Here is a 21,432-nt window from a genome sequence, read left to right as displayed (position 1 = left end):
ACTTTCCTCTCAGTGTTCGTATTTAAGAATAATGTAAAAAAATATATATTTACCTTATTAGGGTATCCGTTGTATCTAAGTAATTTCCTACAACATTTACCACGATTTTCATAATAAAACATCTGGACCATTTCAGCGTGATCCGTTGCAGCACTGACAGTGTAAGGGCCGCCTGAATTTGTTGGATGTGGGCGCGATGACTCCCGACGCCCGAGAGGCACGCATGGGCACCACCCTGAGACCATCTCACAGACTCTTTTAACCACGTGCACTAAATACTTCCGGTTTTAACACCGGATTCTGCCTCTTATCTATTAGACAGCTGTCTTTTTTCTCTTTATTATTTTTTTATTTTTTTTCTAATACTCAATAGCTCTCACTATTATCTCTTTGAATGAAAAAATAAAATCCTTCCCCATTACTTGCACATGGACCCCAACCTTTTCATGGCTTCCTTTCCTTTTGTCTTTCCTTATCACTCGTTCAAAAGAGGAATTCGATATCCTACGACAATATATATTCTCGTATTCTTTTTTCGAGATTCCTTGACTTGACTTGAATATTTATAGGATCACACTTCGATCTCTTCTATTCACTTTATCCTCTTTATTTAACTTTACTTTATTTTTATTAGAATGTGTTTTCTATATTTTTCTTTTTTTTTTTTTGCTTATTTTTTTTACTCAAAAAAAAAATAATATTATTTTTATGTATATAGTATTCCTCTCATTTTATTTATATTTAGTATTTACTTTGGCAGCTAATTCATCTTTGGCATTTTATTTAGTTGATAAAATTTTTTTTTATATTAAACTAGAAAATCAATCCAGTCATTGTATCTTTGGCCGGAATATTCTCCAGTCTCGGATGGCAGTCTGAAATACAATAAAAAAAAATTTTTTTATCACTATAAGTTTATAAAATAAATAAATTAAAATGATAAATTTTGAAGTTAAAATTTCTTATGTATATTAAATAACTAATTATTTTTAATTGTAAAAGTTACTGCTGAAAATAAACTCGTATAATAAAAAAAATTTTTGTGTCGTATAAAATGAATTTGGTGAGTCGCTTGCTGGCAGAGTTTAGTTCTACTATAAAAATCTGCAATTCATGAGAAAAAGGGATGAACCACTCGTTCGTCCACCCGCGCGTCATTTTCCATCAGTTCGATGTAATCATGAAAATTTCCTCTCTTATAGACTTCATTTTTTAGTCATTCTTTTTCTTTTTTCTATTATTATTCAATTTCTCGATCCCCCATTATACGATCGAAAGTATGCTACAGAGCATTGTGATAAAATCTCTAAAACCTATATTTCTTTTGGTTAAGCAAACAAGATCATCTATGAATATATCTCTTTAATATACTACGAGACGATATAAAAATGTAGTATTATTTTTCGTTGATTGAATGAAAACTTACACATAAGCTTAAATGTATATTTATGATATAAAAAAGTCTGTCAGCGAGAATAAAAAGTTCACGGACAAAGATTGTAACGCTAAAATAATATCATTCCTGATATTAAAGGAGTATCATAAAGGTGACGCATATCTAGAACCATAGAAATACAAATTTTGTAAAAGTTTCCGAGCATGCGTAAAATAACTGTAGAATGTAAACAGTGATGGTAAAGTTGTGCTTGATTTCATGTTTTCAGATAGGTCACTGTCGTCTTTAATTTTATTTATTTTAAAGACATTGAGAAAATAGGGGAGGGAGGGGCAAAAGGGGGTACTTAAGGAAATACCAAGTTTTCGAGGACTCAAATACGCTAAATCTTTTTTTTTTTTAATGATATTCAAAGTAAATAGAAGAAATTTTCAGTTACCGTTGAAAAAAAAAATTTTTCATTTCTGCGGGCAAAGTGGGGTACCCCCCAAATAAGGTAAAAAAAAAAATTTCTGGATTTTAAACGAATTTGATTAAGTTGAATTTTTTTGTAAGTAATTTACACGAAGAAAAATTATATTTTACATGTTTATTGGATACAAAAGAAGAAAAAAAATTTTCAATAGTTTCTATCATAAAACAAACGTCATTAATATTTTTCAACTGACAATTGATTTTTGAAAAAGTTTACCAAAAAAAATTCAAAGTAACGCTTAATTATATTTACAGAAGTGATTTTAGAAGGTTTAAAAACCATTTAAAATATAAAATTTTTTTTTTTATAAAATTTTGGGGGTACCCCGTTTTGCCTACCCTACCCCCTTTTGCCCCCCTTCCCCTATATATTTTTTTAATTTCATAAACAACAAAATTAACGGCATATTAATTTTTTATAGAATATATTATATATTAACAGGGGTTATCAGACATTTTCGGCTGAGTTTTTTTCGGAAACAAAATCTCTAAATACAAAATACAGACCACACATTGATGCACTACTGTCTAATCTAGCGAAGTGCGCTTAAATTGTTTGACAACATTCGTTTGTTTAAGAGAAAAACTCGACCAAAGTTTCCATTCACTGCACAAGTGCAACAAAGATAGTACCGTTCGTGGACTTGAGTCACACCGCTGACGGAGTTAGTATCACACCGCATACGGAGTTGGTTTGTCACCAGATACAGAGAGTCCTACCTGCATACTGAGTTAAATTGAACGAAAAAACACGTAACATCGAGCACCGCATGGAACTACGACGATTTTTTTTAACAGCGTAGCGTAATAAGAATCATAATCATGTAAACACTTACACACAAAGTTACTAGAAGACTCTATTCTTTTTATATACACTGAAAAACAGAGCGCGTAGTCAAAATTTACACACTTGCGTATAATATCGAAAAGACATAAGCAATCTATAGATATTTAATACACTATACTAATATATAGTTCTACTTTTCCAGTGCAGTGATTTAAGCGACATCTATTAGATAGACGAATCACAGTATTATGAACGATGTTTTTATTCATTAGTAATTTTTTTTTTTGCTAAAAAAAAATATATTTTTTTACCATAGAATTATAAAAATTTTTACACGCAGTAAACATTGAAGATAAATTCGAAAACAATGTTTTATCTTAATAAATTTCGTAATTGAAATTGTAATTAATTAAATAAAGAAAATTAATTAAAATGTAGACATACAAATTCTGCATTAACTTAATTTTCATTTTGCTGTATATTCACGAGAATAAGAAACTTGTAAAACTAAAGTTCCAACATTAATTTTCCGTGAAGTTGAATTTAATCAAACTCAAATTCCTAGCTGCTGCATTTGAGTGACCTGAAAGGCAAGTGACAGGAAAAGCGAGTGCTGACAAGAAGGAATGAAAGATAATATATGTAAAGTAAAAGAAAAACGATATATATATACCTAGCAAAAACAATGAAGAATGATAAAAAATAAAGTAAAAAAGATGAAAATTACTCCGCCTTTTTCTCGTTTTCATCAAGTCCTTATTTTTGGCTTGTGCTTTAGTCAAGCTCTAGTATAAAGCTTCAGAATTCATTTTATGTAATTCCAGACGTCTTTTAGTAAATGTAAAAGCAAGTGCGAGAATGGGTTAGATAGACAGATAGATATAGTAATGTAAGAGAAGAGAGGGTTTTTAAAAGGAACGGAAGGATGCTAGGTGATAAAGCTCCATAAACTTGGAGCAGGTCCTCCGGTTCGATGTCACCACGAAAAATAGGTCATGCTGCTGGTTTATTTCCTTGCTTACCTCATATTTTATTATTTTTCCTTACTCACTCCTTCTTCTCTTCAACCCTTATTTATTATATGTGCTAACAACAATCAAATGCATCAAAATCGTAGAAGACAACGGAAATCGGCTATCTTTCTAAGGATATATGACATTTATAACTTTATTGATTCATATTATACGATAGACATATATTTTTTTAAATCAAGATTTTTCAACTATTTTTCTTAGTTTTAACTGTATATATACTGTTCGATTTTTATGATACTCGTCACTTACGATAAACCATTATTTATCTTTGAATAATAAAATCTTTGTAGTGTAGTAAAATAAATGCAATGATACATTTACATGATGATTTTGATAAAAATCCACTTGAGAATAGCATAATTTACTATTTTAGAGTCTTTCTAAAAGATATTACGTAACTTGAATAATGTATTAAAATTTTTTTTTTCAAGTTTTTCTTATGAAAAATCAAGAAAATAAAAAAGCTGACCACACGGAAAAAACAAATTTCGTCCTGATAACAAAAGACGGGATAACGAAAGATTTTGTTATAATGACAAACATGATTAGTTTACGGTAACAAATGAATTTGTTACAGTAACAAATAAATTTGTGTCGTAATTAAGAAGTTGATTTGTTATGAGAACACATGATGTTCATTATAATAATATCGTCGTATTTTAAAGCCGGCATTTGCTACCGTAAGTAATCTTAGCTTAATGATTACAAAAATTTTTGTTAATGCTACAAATTTATTCTGTTACTTTAACAAATCAGTTTTTTTATTGGAACACAACAGTTTTGTTACAGTTACAAACCATTGCTTGACCCAGCGAAGAATTTGCTAGCATTACAAAAACATTGTAATCCCAACGAATCCTTCGTTATCCGTATATTAACGCAGAATTTTGTTACCGTAAGTTATCTTATCTTGTGGTCACAAAAAATTTTTTTCCGTGCATGGTCAACTAATATTCAAGTCATCAGGAAGTAAAAATACATTTTTTTTCGATCATCACTTACAAGCTACTAGACCAGAATTTTAAGATCTAACTAGGTCGCAGTCTTAATCTCAATAAACCTTTTCGATTGCTGTAAAAACTGTTCACGTAGAACAATTTGTTTTCAACTTATCGACCAAGCCAATTCTGCAAAATAATTTTTTTTTTCTTTTTGTTTGCTCAGTATTTTATTGGGTTAGAAATTTTTAAACTTTTACCATCTCAGTCGTTGAATAAAACAAGATTTGTAAATATTCTTCATTCGCTTTGTCAAGAAATAAATACGGCAAAAAATGTAATAGTTTGTCAAATTTATTTTTCACTAAATTGCTGATAAAACAATTGAAAGACTTTTTAGCTCCTATAAAGCTATTCTAACTATTTTAAAAATAATTTTTGAGTGTGTGCTCTTAAACGTTCTGCATTATTTGAAAAAATCGTGAGATTAACGTGACTCTTTTGACAACAGAAGAATTTTTTTTAGCTTAAATTTTGTGGACTATTGAGATCATTCAGCTATATGCATCACTGTAAAAAATTTACGGAGTGAACACGAAGTAGATGATTTTTCATTTTTTTATTCCTTTGAAGTGAAATTCACTGCAAACGGGAGTTTGTTTTAACTTAAAAACTCCGGAGTGGAATGGATAAGGATTCAAACGAAATCGACATCACTCTGCTGAAGAAAAAAATGACTATTAACTTTTTAGGGAAAGTTACATTTTTTAGCTCCATAACTCCTACACGGAGAGAAATCTATGGTACACGGTAAGAAATTCATGGCATTCAACACCATGCTGGTATGGTCTCAAGACAGATACTAAAATAGTATGTGAAATATTCCAAGACGATATTGTAACGAGTCCCAGAAGTATGGCGTTATTTACTACACTGTATAGTACTGGAGCTATTGTATTGCTCACACGGATGCAAAGCAGGCACGGTGAAACTGCATGGCTCTGAGACCCATACTACAATGCCGAGGGCACAATGCTACTAGTTTTCCGGCCATAATTTCTGACGTGTCAATCAATGTATACTATCGTATTACCACCAAAACTATATAGATGTCGTTAGACTAGGTTTATCGGCCAGAAACAATGTGGATACGGCAACGCAGTATGGGCCTGACGGCCATACTGACATTGCGGCGTCTGCGACAACTATTGCTAATGTTACTATTCCCGCAATGGTTGCATCATCTATGCATACAATTTTATAACCTATAAAAATCTTCGATACCATACAGTATGGCGTTCACGCCCATACGGGCATAGTGATATCCGCAAAATATTTCTTACCGTGTAACAATTACAATAAATCATGGAAATGGTTCCCATAATGTTATGGTAATGATTACTCTAATATTATGGTAATGGTAACTGTGATATATATATGGGTGCGATTTCTGTAATCAACATTGCAAAAAAAACGGTTATCATGCATAATGGGAACCATTCCCGATGAAAAAAGATTTTATACAATTGTATAAAATTATATAAAAATTGGATAGAAGAAATGGCCCGATCCAATTGTATACAATCGTACATAATTATATCTAATTGTATACAATCGTATACAAATATATACATTTGTATATAATCACATAATGTTTTCGTATAGATTATGTATAATTATACACAATTATATATAATTATATACAATTCTATATAATTGTATACAAATATATGCATTTGTATATAATTTTATTATTCTTTTTTGCATTTTTATATAGAATTATATCCAATTGTATATAATTAATATATAACTGTATACAGTTATACAAAATCTTTTTTCATCGGGTTCCCATAATATATTGTAATTGTTACCATAAATTTCTCTCCATGTACTAATCGATAAACTATTAGAATTGAAAAAGTCATGAATTCATAAAGTCTTGTAAGTTTATACAACGTCCATAATTATTTTTCTTATTCTAAATGAACTAATTAACAATAAAATAAAAATAAAAAATTCAATTAATTCTAGTAAAAAATGGGTTATTTTTTTTTATTAAAATAGTATGAGCATTATTCTATTAATAATATTCATTGTAGCAAAAAAATTTTTTTGTTGAAAATTTAATGAACTTTATTCATTATTTTTATTGAATAAAATAATATGATATTAAATTTAATAATACATAAATATTGAGAGAAAAATATTTTTCAACGCGTCACATTAATTAAAACTTCTAGGTAAAAAAAAATAATAAACTTTATTTAAAATGAAAAAAAAATAAAATTCATATTCAATAATTAGAAAAATAAAAAAAAGCTCAGTTCCAATGCGCGGAAAATGATTGGGTAAATAAATTAAACTTTACTTGATTTAATTAAATTATGATGAAAACGTTTAAAATAACAAACGAATATAAGTAAAGTTATTTAACGTAATATTGAAAAATAACAACTTCTAAATTAACTGTACGAATTTTAGTGAAAATTTTTATTTCAGTAATTTATTAAATAACTAAAAAAATAAAATTTATTGCAATTGAACCATTTATTTTACGGATAATATCGGAATTCAAACTGATTACATTTATCCGCAGCTAATAATTTATAAAGCTGCTGGATGTAATTTATTATGTATTCTAAATTATCATACGGTGTCAATTGTGTTGAATAATTATTTAATTAAAATAAATTTACGTATTTGAATATTCTCTCTATGAGTTTATTAAGTAAATTTGATTGAATTCCTACTAAAATTTTGATTGTTCTAAATCAATACACTATAAAAAATCGGAATGGAATTTGGAGTGAATACGGATTCAATTTCAATTTGGATTCACTTCGTCACTCGGAGTTCCGGAGTTGAAGAAATAAATCAATTTGCATATGATGTGAATAGGAAGTTTTTTTTCAGTGGAGTGATGTAAATTTTATTTCAATCTGCATCCACTCTGGTCCAGGGTCTTAATTTTAAAATAAACTCTCCTCCGAAGAAAATCGCATTCCTAAAGAAATAAATAAATAAAAAACCACCTGCTCTGCATTGACACCAGATTCAATAGAGAGATTTTTATAGTAATAATTACCAATAGAATTTCATATAATTATATATGATTATATATAATTATATATAATTTTTTTTTCCCCGGGTTATTCGATCAATTGTTACTCAAACAAACTGAATCTCAAATCAATTATCGTTGGATAAATTTTGACGAATCAATTATCGATCATGATAATTTGATACTCTGATACATATTAAAATAATACACTTTTTTAACGTCTTACTTATAAGTGGTTTACTTTTTACAGGATACGTCGAAAATTCTATAAAAAACAGAGAAAAGATACATAAAAGTATTACTCATGTTCCTATATTCGTTGATCATCAAAATCCACAACCATCTAACTGGTAAAAATTATTTAAATGACGTCGTAATTACGAACGAAAAAACAGAATCTACTCAAACAGATCTTCACTATGATAATTTTTCCGATGACTTTGTAATAGATGAAGACGAGTTAACTGAAATTGATAAATTGGATCAGTTGAAAGTGCCGGAATCACCGATACCCTCGATTAAAACTATGAAAAACAAAAAAATCTTAACAACTAATGATAATCGACCGATTTCACCTACTCATTTTACCAAAAAACCACCAATTTCAGTCTTTTCTACAGAAAATGAAAATAAACCACCGCTAAAAAAATGAGGAAAGAAGAAACTAAAAACCACGCTAATAAACAATTCTCAGAATGCTTATCAACTAATTCGAGTTTGCAGAATTCACGTATTAAATATGAAAACTGTGTATTTCATAAAAACGTTATACATAATTGCACACCTCAAGCGCGAAAGCGCAGTTGTGCTTTATGGACGGTTTTTTTTATTCGACTATTTTACTCACATTAAAATCTTTCTACACTATTTTTATTCCACCAAGATAGGTAAAATTGTATACTAACATATAGAGAATTTATTAAAGAACAATTTAAACCCAATATTAAGTCGATTCATCATTTTATTCGTTTAAAATAAATTATTATAACTTAAGGAATCAGTGCTGTCAATTGTTACGTATGAAACTTCGTAAACACGATAACTTTCGATAGACACCATTAATCGGCCTAACTTTTTTTTTGTTGTCTTTGTATTTTTTATTACAAGAACCCTTATGAAAATTACTATCTGACCTTTTAGTTTAATTGTAATTTATTAACGACGTAAAACTGATTATTCGTGAGAAATTTAGCTGCTATTTTTTTACTGTTGTTATTATTTTTTTCATTGTTTCTCTATATCAACTACTGGTGGCAGCACTAGCGTATCAATATGTTTGAAAAAAAAAGCGACATCTAAGACAAAAGGCGGGATATTTAAAAAAAATGTTAGTAAAAAAATATTAAACTGAAAAGAAGAAATAAAAAAATCAAATCGATTATTTGTAAGTTAAATAAAAGTTCATAATAAAGAAAAACACATTAATATTATATAATAAAAGTAGTGATTAAAAATAAAATGAGCGATTGAGGTGTGCACTTTTGGATTTTCCAACATTTTTTTAAATTCAGATACTGATTATAAGAATGGTGAAAAAAACAAATGTTGTAATAAAATTTGTTAGAATATAATATGAAATATGATTTGTTTTGATTATTTTATAATAAATAATATAATTTTATTGAAGTTATAAAAATAAAGACATATTTAATTGAACTAAATCATTTTGTTATAAAAAAATAATGTAAATGGATTTAACTTTTCAGATGTATTTGATATCTACCCCCCCTGACCAGCAGCACTCGCTTCGCTCGTGCCACATATGTCGGGGCAGGCATCAACACATACTAAATAAATTTTAAATTATAAAAATAATTAAAGAAGCACAATATTTCGAAGCGATTTGAATAAGGGTATCCGGAGAATTGAAGAGAAAATTTAAAATTGACCGTGCACACAAAAGTTGATTACTGGAACAGCGTTTTATTGTTTAAAAGATGTTATTAACTAACGTACTTTTGACTGGCTATAAAGAAAAATAGTATGCACCACTCGGGCAGAAGTTTGAAAGCCCTTCTCTGTGCATCATGATGCTCTCGGCTTCGCCTCGGGAAGGAATTTAAACTTTCTGCCCTCGTAGTGCAATATACTATTTTTTTACATATTTCTTAAAAATTTCCGAATCTATTTAATTAAATGATCTTTAATTGTCATGAAATCTAAGTTGAAACGGATTCTTCTGAATGCCGCAAGAACTATCTAGATTAGTTAATTTCGTTAAAAGATGTGAGAGGTTAACATCCACACACATACACACAAGTGCATCTCTCTGATCAGAATAGCTTTCTAGAACCTTCAAACGTCGAAATACTATAAAAGCTCGACTTTTGAAAATCGGCGTGAAAACAATTACTTCCTGAATTTTCGAAAATTCGCAATTTTTTTAGCAGGAAGTTAAAAAATTAGGCCGGTTAGTTGTGTCTGTCAAGAGTTATGACACTTACGAAGCTTTATACGTAACAATTGACAACACTGGTTTCTTGAATGAAAAAAAATCATTTCAAACAAACGATTTGACAAATCGGCTCAATATTGAGTTTAAATTGTTCCTTAATAAATTCTCTGTATGCGAGTATACAATTTAATATATTTTTGTGCAACGAAAAAAGTATAGAAATGTTTTTGTGTGGGTGAAATGGTCGAAGAGGAAGAATCGCCAGTAAAACACTGCCTCAGCGCTTTAGCGCTTGAAGTGTGCAATACTCAATTATATTAATTAAAATAAATTATAATTATGTATTGAAGTAATAATCGTACTATTCGTATTGTTAGTTTTGTTATTTATTAAATCAATAATGAAATAAAAATATTAAGCCATTCCCGAGTAAATGTGAAAATTAGAGTGAAGAGGACTAAAGAGTATAATTTCTCACTGTCTACGTTCCGCTAAATATTTCACGTCGCGGCTCGCTTAATCGGGCAAATCGTCCTGATAATTAAAGCCTAGTGGCTAATGAGCGAGGATGCTGCTAGAGTACAGGAATAAACTATGAAAACGAGAAACTAAAATAATAATAGCGGAAAAATATAAAAACGGGAAAAATACAATAAATTGTGTTTTTTCGTTTTTTCATTATTAAACAGTACGTCTATAATTTTTCCACAATTACTCTACACATAACAGTCTTGTAGTTGATGTTTTTTATGATTAAAAAAGAGAAAAAAAGTTAAATGTTAAATATGCAGGATTTTAATTACATATCATTACTTAACATTCTAAAATAATTTCCTCATTTTCCAAGTACTATTTGTAGTTAACGAGAACGAAAGGAATGTTAATTTTCACATTTCTCGTGGGTTTTAATATCAAATGTCTGTTACGTTCTTGAGATAAAGATAAGAATGCATAACTATATAGGGTAGACTGGGAAAAAATGAGACACTATTTTCAAGAAAAAACAAGTTTTTTTTTGTTTAAAATTAGAGAAAGAGTAGTGCGGCCAATTGAAAATTTTTAGCTAAAAATAAAATAAAATTTTTTTCAGTGTTTATTATCTAACTTGTTTGAACAAAAACTGGAAATATCTAACTTTGAAGTTAAATGAGCGATCATTGATAAAAAAAAAATCGGAAAAACGGTTGACCCTAGGGGCAAGCCCCGAAACCTCTCACTGTTTTCGAGCTCAAGGAGCTCAAAATCATCACACTGTCGATACATCGAGCTCTTCAAGCTCTACAATATGTTTTAATACATTGTTCTTATCGAGCCCTTCGAGCTCGAAAAAAGTGTCGTTCCGTAAGAATATCCTTGAATTTGTAAAGTTGAAAATAACCTATGAGAATCGTTTTTTCAAGTTTCGCTCACGACTGTGCTTGATAAATTCGATGCTGATGGACAGAAATTAATACACGGAGAGAAATTTATGGTAACCGTTCCTAGTACGTTTATGAAATATCATCCCATACCGTTATGGTAATGATTACTTGGAATTATAGGATATTATAAGCCCATACTTTCTGGGAAAAGTTCCCATAAGTATGGGAACAATTTCCATCATTATGGTAGCAGTTCCCATATTGCATGTGAAAGAATTATAGTAACGATTACTATAATATTACGGCAATGGTTACCATATATATGGTAATTGTTACCATAATGTTATAGTAATGGTTACCATATATTATGGTAATGGTTACCATATATTATGGTAATGGTTACCATATATTATGGTAATGGTTACCATATATTATGGTAATGGTTACCATGATATTATTGTAGCGGTAACTTTAATATATATGGGTGCCGTTCCTATAATCGACATTTCAAAAAATCCGGTTATCATGCATTATGGAAACCATTTCCATAATATATTGTAATTGTCACTATAAATTTCTCTCCATGTAGAAATGATCAACAATCAATTTCATCGCCAATATCTTTTAAGCTCGTCATAAACTAAGTACAGATAAGTCCAGCAAAATTTTTTTGTTCAATCGTTCGTCTCAACTCTGAGTCAACTTCTCGCAGTTTTTAATAAAACTATTCAGATATTAAATACTTGAAAAAAAAAAAAAAAAGAAAAGCAAAAGTTTATTTCACTGAAAATTCAAAATCGGACGAACTGTCCAGGTTAAACAATTTGCCATATTCTTTTCTGAAAACCTAAACTGGGCATTTTAAAATAAAAAAATAAAATTTTTTTGCTTCACACATAGCGTTTTAATTTGCGCCGGTCTTTTCTAATTTTTTTATTTAACAATAAAAGTATTTTATTGTTTAATAAATTTTTTAATAAAAAATAATTCACCAATAAAATCAAAATAAATTGAAGTATATGAGGCAAAAAATAGGTAAGGTCACAAGACCGGATGTCAAAGGTCTACTGGGTCGACTTTTATCGCTCGTAAAAATGGTGACGTCGAGAAAAGTGTAGTGTAAAGCACGACAAAAAAAACATTTTTTTTTCTCTTACAGAATACTCTCCTTTACTTCTCGTATCGTTTCACTGGCCATGTTAACCACTAGTACGAACAAATGTCTACGTTATTCAGTGCACCTGGAACATTACTAAAAGCTCTAACATTTACGCATTACTATTTTAATTCAATATTTATTTTTTCATTGTTTTTTTTTTTACCAAATAATATAAAATATTCAAAAAAAAAAAAAATATCCTAATACCCCCCAATTTATTTTTACAATTCACAGTGGCATCAATTATTACTCTGCGAGCTCATAAATACTTAAAAATCACATATGTACTTTCATTGTTTTTTCAATGCCGTGTAAACTATTTTTAATTTTTTTAGCATAAAAAAAAAAAAAAAAAAAATAAAAAAATAGCTCATACGGTTTAACGTAGATTTTAACACAGATATACAACGTGACAAATGTTCACAAGTACACCTGTGGGAATAAATTCCAACGTTAAAATAAACGGGACAAAACTGTATCCTGAAGTTTTCCAGGAGACTATAATAATAACAATAATATCGTTCGTATATAAAAAAAAAATAATAAACAATCAGAATGAGCTATGTAATAGTGACCTATATAATAAAAAAAATATATCACGAAAAAATATGTATACATAGAGCAGCTTTCAAGGTATTTTTGACATGGTATTTCAAACATACGTATACAATACGTATGTTTGAAATAACAAAAAAAATTTAAAAACAGATAAAAATAAACGAAACGATATAGTTTAAAGTATATTAATGGAAGTATATTTGAAATATACTTTTTTTTTTAATTTTATTTTTCGACTACGGTTTTCAATTAGTTTTCTCATTTGATTCACTCAGTTTTTAGTAGTTTGTATTTCACATTTCTCATTATTCGAATGACCAAGGTATATATACATGTAGGTGCGTGTGTGTGTGTTTTTATGTGTGTGTGTATGTGTGCAGATGATGGTTAAAACTGGATAATTGATTTCAAGGGTAAACTATAGAGAAATAGGTGCTTAGATATAGGTAGGTAGGGAAATAGGTAACTCAACTCCTATACCTATTTTCTGGATTATATCGAGGGCGTAATGTGTTCAGGAGTGTTCAAACCACATGGACATTGTGCAAATGGAAGCGTAAACAATGCTTTAGCTACTAGCCCTCCAGTAACGCTTGAGTATTCTACCGTCACCTCCATTCGTCCTTCTCACTGGGTTTCCTTCCTTCTCCTACTCACATCCAACTCCCTTGTTTTAGTCATACATGTATTCATAGACGTAGCTGTATGTGTGTGTGTAGGTATAGTACTCTATGTATTTATACGAATAGACGTCAACACACGCGTTAGAGTTGACATTCAATCGCTTTCAACTGGCGCTTTTGTTTGTCACCAAACTAGTTTGATTGTACTGATTGAATAACTTCTACAAGTAAATTCTTTTTTTCTATTTTTTAAAAAGTTTTTATTTATTTTATAAAACTTAAATAAGAAAATAAATTTATCTTTGAAGTTATCAATTTTAAGGTACGTTTCTTTGAAATCAAGCTTGTTGCATTGTGTCTCAGGATGTTACTATCATCAAATATTATTATAATATGTTCTAGTTGATCAAATGATTTTAAAAGACACTGTTGGTTTGAAAGTTTACATATTTATATATTGATCCCCTATAACGAGCCTAGTTCTAACGGTAACGCTTAAGTTTTTTAATAGATCGCAAGTAAATTATGTAAGCATTTTGTTTTTCGCGGTTACCTCGATCAAGTTCAAAGATAAGTGAATCAGCTGATTGATTTAGAAATAGTTGCCGCTTACAATTTTCAAAATATCAATGTTACATATTGGAAAGTCCAGTTTTACGAAAAATTAACAGGTGGATGGCGTTAGGATGTCAATCAACCCCAAATAAACCCGTTGCTAAGCTCTCTCTAATATTGAGGTATATTTCGCACGGTTCGAGAATTAAAATAAAACATTTTAATTATAAGAAGGTGAATATATTTTGAAAATTTTAAATTTCATTGAAACCAGTCGGTCTCCGGACGTACGTCCGGGGCTTAAGATGTTTATCAGCTGACTGGTCGCTCTGGCTTTTAATCCAGAGTACAATGAAATAAAAAAATTAATTATTGCAACGTCACATCTCAGGTTACTCTAGTGAACACCATCGTGGCTCGAGTCTCATGCATCATCATGAGCTTAGACTATTCGCGAGCCACGATGATTCTCTTATCGCGAGAGATTTACGTTACATTGTTGACATTGAAAAAAAATAATTCCGCTAACAGGGTAACGATTTATCAATTTATTTATGATACTAAGGAGTATCGAACGATTCATTTGCCCACCGTGGCGAATAAATAATTCGATCCCTGAAATAAAATTTTCTTAATTTTTTCATTTAAGCCAGAACGTAACATCAAATAAAAATTGATTTTAATGGTTTTATTCTCAGATAAATTTTTACCGAAACGTCACATTGGTTTCGTAAAATTCACCTTGAAGTTCAGCTATGAGCTGCAATTAACATTTTTTCAATTGTTTCTACGACTATCTCTGTTGTTTTACAAGGTTATAAATATTTTTTTCTACGACACAATGTCAATTTTGAAGATTTCATTCTTGAATAACTTTTCAGCGAATTATAATATTATGATTTATTTAAATGTGTGTCAAATTTGGTTGATGAACTTAAATTTTCTTATTTTAATGATTATCTACAATTATTTCTTCCAATTTCATGATGACTGAAAAGTTTAAAAAATGAACTATATGAAAATTTGTATGTCACTGTTTTTTTTTTTTTTTTATATTATTTATTGAAAAATTACAATCTATCTTAGGATATTTATTAATTTATATGTCGGTTTTTTGTGAGAGAAAAAAACTATCCAGTGATGTTTTTTTTCTTTTTTGGCTTTGAGGGTTGTCACTGTTTTGAACAAATTATTTGCTATGAGGTTATTACATTTCAACAATGTGAATATTTGACTCACTTAACAAATTTTGAAAAATCCACTTTCAAGTGTGGCAACGAAATTCCATTATTATTTATTGTTATTTTTTAATCGTGAAAAAAAAGGATCCACATATTTTGACTTGTAATCAGAAGAACACAGACTCAAGACCAACAGACGGCGTTTTTTCATAAGCTCAAATAATAATTATCTATTATATCTTAAATACTTAGCCCATCTGAATATACAGATCATCAGATTTCAACGGGTTAATTATTCAATTCATGATTTAATTGTTTTTTTTTTTTTTTTTTTTTTTTTTGAAATAATTTTCCAGTGGTCGTAAATCCAGGATAAGCTACGTGAATATACATAGATACTCGTAAATCTATGTAAATATATGTGAATCTATATAAATCTATGTCGATACTTATGGTTCTTATTAAATCTCTGTGAATCTACATATATCTACATAATCATTGCAACGAATGTGAAACTGATCTTTTAAAATATTTGAATAACTAGAAAATAAATGCCTTCCCGACTAGAATTTTTCATAAGGGCCTGACGAGGTCCTTATTGGGTTAACCTTATTTCAAATAAGGTCCCGATCAGGGTATCCTGACGAGGATCCTAATATGGATGTAACGCTTAAGACCCATGAGGTCCTCATCGGGATTGCCTTATCAGGACCTTACCAGGATATCCTCATCAAATCCTTATCAGGTCTTTACCAGGATATCCTCATCAAATCCTTATCAGGATTACCTTATTAGTAATTATTTTTAAAAAAATATTAAATTCCAAAAAAAAATAAGAGAATTTTAATTCGATCGAGAATGTTATCTATCGTATTGACAGCATTAATTAGAGGAAGTAAACATATTTTTTATTGATGAAAAAATCCCAATGACTGCTGGGCACGAACCTGCGTCCTTCCGATTCAAAGTCCTCGATGCTATTCACTGCGCTAACATACACATGTGATCTTGAAAGTCTAAATATAATATTCATTATGATGTCAAAGAATAACTGATGAAGAAATAAAAAATCTGTGCTGCAATGATTGACGTGATTTTTATATGATATTCTGTTGTACTTTGTTTAATTTTTAGCCTGTAGATGGAATATTTAAAGGGATGGGATAACTTTTTTTTGACTAAGGATATCCTGACGAGGTCCTGATCAGGAATGCGTCAGGTTGACCCGATGGCAAATAACTATTTTTCGAATAAATATATCCTAACGAGGTCCTGATCAGGAACTCGTCGGGTTGACCCGATGGCAAATAACTTTCTTTTGAATAGGGATATCCTGATGAGGCCCTGATCAGGAACGAGTCAGGTGGACCTGGTGGCAAATAACTTTTTTTTGAATAGGGATATCCTGATGAGGAACTTGTCAGGTTTGCCCTAATAAGGCAAACCTTATATTAACCTGATAAGGTCTTTATGGTACTTCAGGCAAATCAGGAAGAAATTCTAGTCGGGAATTCTTCTCTTGTTTTATAGATGCTTGACTAAAGTCAGTCAGTCTTAATTTGACAGCATAACAGCATGCATCTGTATATCAATAAACTATATCTCTCTTGCCTTTTCTTTTACTGCTGTTAATTGTGGTGTCATTATTTCTATTTTAAGTGTGTTATTATTGCAGTATAAGTGATATTAATTAAAAAGTTACGTTATTACAATTTTTGCGTCAGAAGTGTGTGTGAGTGAAGTGTAAACATTCAATTAGAAAAAAAAAAAAATAATTATGCCACGACGGACAAGGCAAACAATTCCCAATGATATTCCGGATATCATAGAGGACGCCTGAGATAATAAGCTAAGGAGTGAAATGAATAATCAATTGGAAGAGTACTTAAAACATTCCTAAATAGTTTCATATTTAGGAGCTTCTTTAAAAGGAAAAGCTCAAACAATTTAAGAAAAGTTATCGTCAGACGATTTAAAAAATTATAATAAAATCAAGAAAATTTTAATATAGCCATTTGGAGAGAGGAAATTTTCATACGTTCGAAACAATTGACAGACTCACTCGACTCGCATATCCCGACTTAACAGATGATGTAGATGATCGTCAATCTTCCCAATATTTGATTAGTGGATTGCTAGATAAAAGATTGCAATTTTCTTTGAGATTAGAGAAAATTTTTACGTTAAACAAAGCATTAGAGAGAGTTTTAGAACTAGAATCAATTTCGAAAGTAATTTATGGAGAAAAGAAAAATACAGTACAGTCGAATAATAATTTCAAACATTCAGATAATTTTAAGCCTAATCTTAAAAGAAAATTAGAATTTGATAATAATGATCCTAATCCTAATTTTACTCCTACTCCTACATATTAGATCTGTGGAAAAAAGGAAACGTAAAAAAAGATTGTAAAAATTCACAAACATTTAATCGAAATTATCAACAAAATTTCCAACAAAATAAAAAAAGATTTCAAAATCACACAACAAACCATCGTCAGGGAAACTAAATGGGGTTGATTTGACGAGGGACGGATCAACCTATTAGATTATTAAAAAAATTAAATTAGATAATTTAGATTCTGATGTGACTTTAAAATTAAACGGAACTATTGACAATATTTTTTGCAACATGATTATTATCGGTATTACAGCTGCAGCTGACATGACTATTGCTAATGTTAAATTCTTTAACCATTTACCAAATAATAATTATAAACCTTATAAAATTTTTACTGCATCTGGTGAAGAATTTCCTTATAAATTTATACAAAAAACTCAGATTCAGACTTCGAATTTCTTTATGGATTAAGATGTCGTTTTCGCAGATATTAAATAAGACTGTTTGCTGGGTAAAAATTTCTTGAAAAAATCCAAATTAATAAAAAATTTCAATAATATTTTAAATGAAAAATTCAATAAGAATAAAAAATCCTATGTAAGTCAATAAAAAATTGAAAAAAATTCGTTATTACCAGAATTTTTAAAAGTAGTTTATAATTCATTAATTAAAAATTTAAACAATTTACAAAAAGAAAAAAATAATAAATTTGTAATAAAACATAAAAATGTCTTCGCAGAAAATCAAAATGACATTGGTGTCTGTAATTATATTGAACATGAGATTGATACCGGAAATGCTCAACCCAACATTACACTATAGAAAAAAAGTGTTCGAATTATTAATACATACGGATAGTCAACGAACAAATGATATTTTTGCTTTGAATTCATCTTATGATTTAAAATTTCTTTGTATAGCAAAGTATATTTTTAAATTTCTCACTGAAAAATCCATTGTATAGTTTATATTCAATTTTAGTAATTATTATACGGATTTATTCAATAAAAATGTAGCGATAGATGTAAATCAAGAAGGATATTTTCATTTCACAACTCTGAATTTGATACTAAAATAAAATATTTGATTAATAAAATTTAATCATGAAACTATATCCATTATTGTTAAACAAACTCGATCGGAAATTTTTTTTAATAAAAGAATTTTAAATTAAAATAATTTAATTCATCAAATATATGTAATATTGAATAAATGTTAACAATGAAAATTATATCATTTTTTTTAATTTAAATATTTAGTATACGGTAGATTTAAAAAAAAATTAATTGTCAGTTGTAATCTCTGACAGCGTGTAATATTTATTTTTGAGTTCTATATATATTTTAATCACTATTACAAATAAAGTAAAAATAATTGTTATTCAGTAAATACATCACTTTTTTAATGCCCGTTAATTAAGTATGGATATTGTAGTATATTTTTTGCATGTATTTTATTAAAAAATTTTTTTTTGAACTGTTTAAATTTGAACTTATCTTTCTCAGCTTCTCTTAAAACTTTTTGATCTGACTGAAAAGGAAGTGTTTTGTAGTGAGTTTGTAGAGGGTATAAAGAGTCTAGTCTGTTTTACTTAAATTACTGGACGTCAGGTAGTTTGATATCCTTTTGGTACTCTTAACACGTGTATATATATATATATATATAAACTCTTTATCTTTATCACAGTCTCTTTCACTTTCTCATATTCTCTATTGCAGGTTAAACTTGGCCCCTCTCTTTTCATTTCCCGTAGCAAGTTCATAAAACCCTTGATGAACTTGCACCGGCTGCAGCCACGCGAGTGCTGCAGTTGAAAGCTAGTCAATATAATGAGCATATCAAAGGGTTTATAGAGCTATAAAGAATATTATAAAAACAACGAATAAAAAAACAGTAAATTAATAAAAAATAATTCATATGTTTATTTATGAACTAAAACAAACTATTGTTTTTCCTTTAAAGTAATTCACTAAGTTAAAAATTCATTTTTGGTACAAAGGCTGGATTTAAAAAAATAATAATAATAAAAGATCGTCCGATATTTCCTGACGAAGCGAAGTAAAATTGCTCCGATGGTCTTTTTCTATACTTCTCTTTCGTCTCGCATCTCATGCAAATTTTTTCTATATCCAGTTGCACGAAAATTCTCTATGTAGAGTGCGCAAAAAAGGAAAGTAATTTCGGTAAAATGAAAAGAGAAAGAAAAAAAGAAAATTACAAAAAAAAATAAATAACGAAAGCAAGGATAATAAAAAGAGAAAGAATAGAATGAGATTCACAAAACTCTCGAGGGCACTTCTTGCGGTCGAAAGTTAAATGCGACTCCAAAAGTACCAAGCGCATAGATATCGAGAGGCTTTTCAAATAACGTGGCTACCTCTCTTCTGTTTTATTTAATTTTTTTGTTTTCTAGCTTCTTCCATTTTTTCTCAACTCTCTTTACTATTTCCAATGTCCTAAATTCATAGTGTAGCTGAAAACTATGGCATAACGTGAGCAGAGTTTCTGAGAAACTCCAAACAACAACAACAACGGGAACGATAAAAAAAAAGTATTAGAAAAAAGTTAGACGAACCGAAAAAACGAGTAAAGGACAAGACTATGAAGTTGAGTGGTATAAGAAAAGGGACATAAGACTGTAAGAAACGCTCAGAGAAATCATATGCACCTGCGGCAGTTTCCGCGACAGTTTGATATACGAGCACGTTTTCAGTAGAAAGCTAAAGAGAAGTAGACTAAGAAAAGAGAGATAGATGTCAAGCACAACTTTTTAAAAAATGTCTCACCATAATCCTTCATCTTTGCGTGTAAAAAATTTTTTCGCTGTTCACATTTATAAAAATAATATAAAATGAGATAATTTTATTGTATCATGTTCACAAATATGCTCACATTTAAAAAAAGTTACATAAAAATAATATTTTAATAAAACAATAATAATATAATTATTATAAAACTGCACCTGTTTAATTTATTAATAAATTCCTTGCTCAAGTCACGTAAGAAAATTCTTGTATCTTCATACTATTTATTACCTTAAAATTTTCATTTTTATTTTAAGATCAAGTTATAGAGTATAATTAATAAGTTATTATTAACATTGTCAATAAATTTCATTATGTCACAATATTAAAAAAACAAAAAAAAACGATTATTTTAAGTTACGACACGCGCGACTCGTTACAAGCTCAAACGCGGACTAAAACCTACGACGGTGTTCCGACCGCGACGTAACAAAACGTACGACGACGCAGGACGTACTAAAGGGTCGCACGTCGCGCCAATCAGATATATACACCATATCAGCTATATACAGCAGCTGGACGTAGTTGTATTATTATACTACTGAGTGAGTAAGTGAGAGACGAAAAGAGCGGCGCCGATGGGACGCTGAATCCGTCGCTTGGTTACCACGCATGCGTAAGTTCAATTCATCCCCTCAATTTTTCAAGTAGTAGTAGCTGTTTTTGCACAATGTAGTAGTAGCAGGTAGAAGTCATAGTGGTTACGGCTATAAAATCAGACAAAGAAAGGTTTCTGTACATTTAGGGGTTAGGGTCTTTTTTGCAA

The 21,432-nt window shown here is 29.5% G+C and overlaps 1 protein-coding gene across 1 annotated transcript in view; it reads right to left on the bottom strand.

The window, feature by feature from the left end:
- Nucleotides 1-21,096, bottom strand: part of LOC130668346 (uncharacterized) — a 112,782-nt gene extending 91,686 nt beyond the window's left edge. The window contains exons 1-2 of the mRNA XM_057470586.1: nt 20,825-21,096; nt 54-875 (exon numbers count right to left, since the gene is read on the bottom strand). Coding sequence (XP_057326569.1) covers nt 54-245 — 192 coding nt within the window. The 5' untranslated portion in view covers nt 246-875; nt 20,825-21,096. The remainder of the gene's footprint in view (nt 1-53; nt 876-20,824) is intronic.
- Between the last annotated feature and the right edge of the window lie 336 nt (nt 21,097-21,432).

The sequence above is a fragment of the Microplitis mediator genome, chromosome 5, assembly GCF_029852145.1.
Source record: "Microplitis mediator isolate UGA2020A chromosome 5, iyMicMedi2.1, whole genome shotgun sequence".
In the NCBI taxonomy this organism is placed as follows: Eukaryota; Metazoa; Arthropoda; class Insecta; order Hymenoptera; family Braconidae; genus Microplitis; species Microplitis mediator.
The sequence above is the reverse complement of the archived record's forward strand: the minus strand, read 5'-3'. Positions and strand labels throughout refer to the sequence as shown.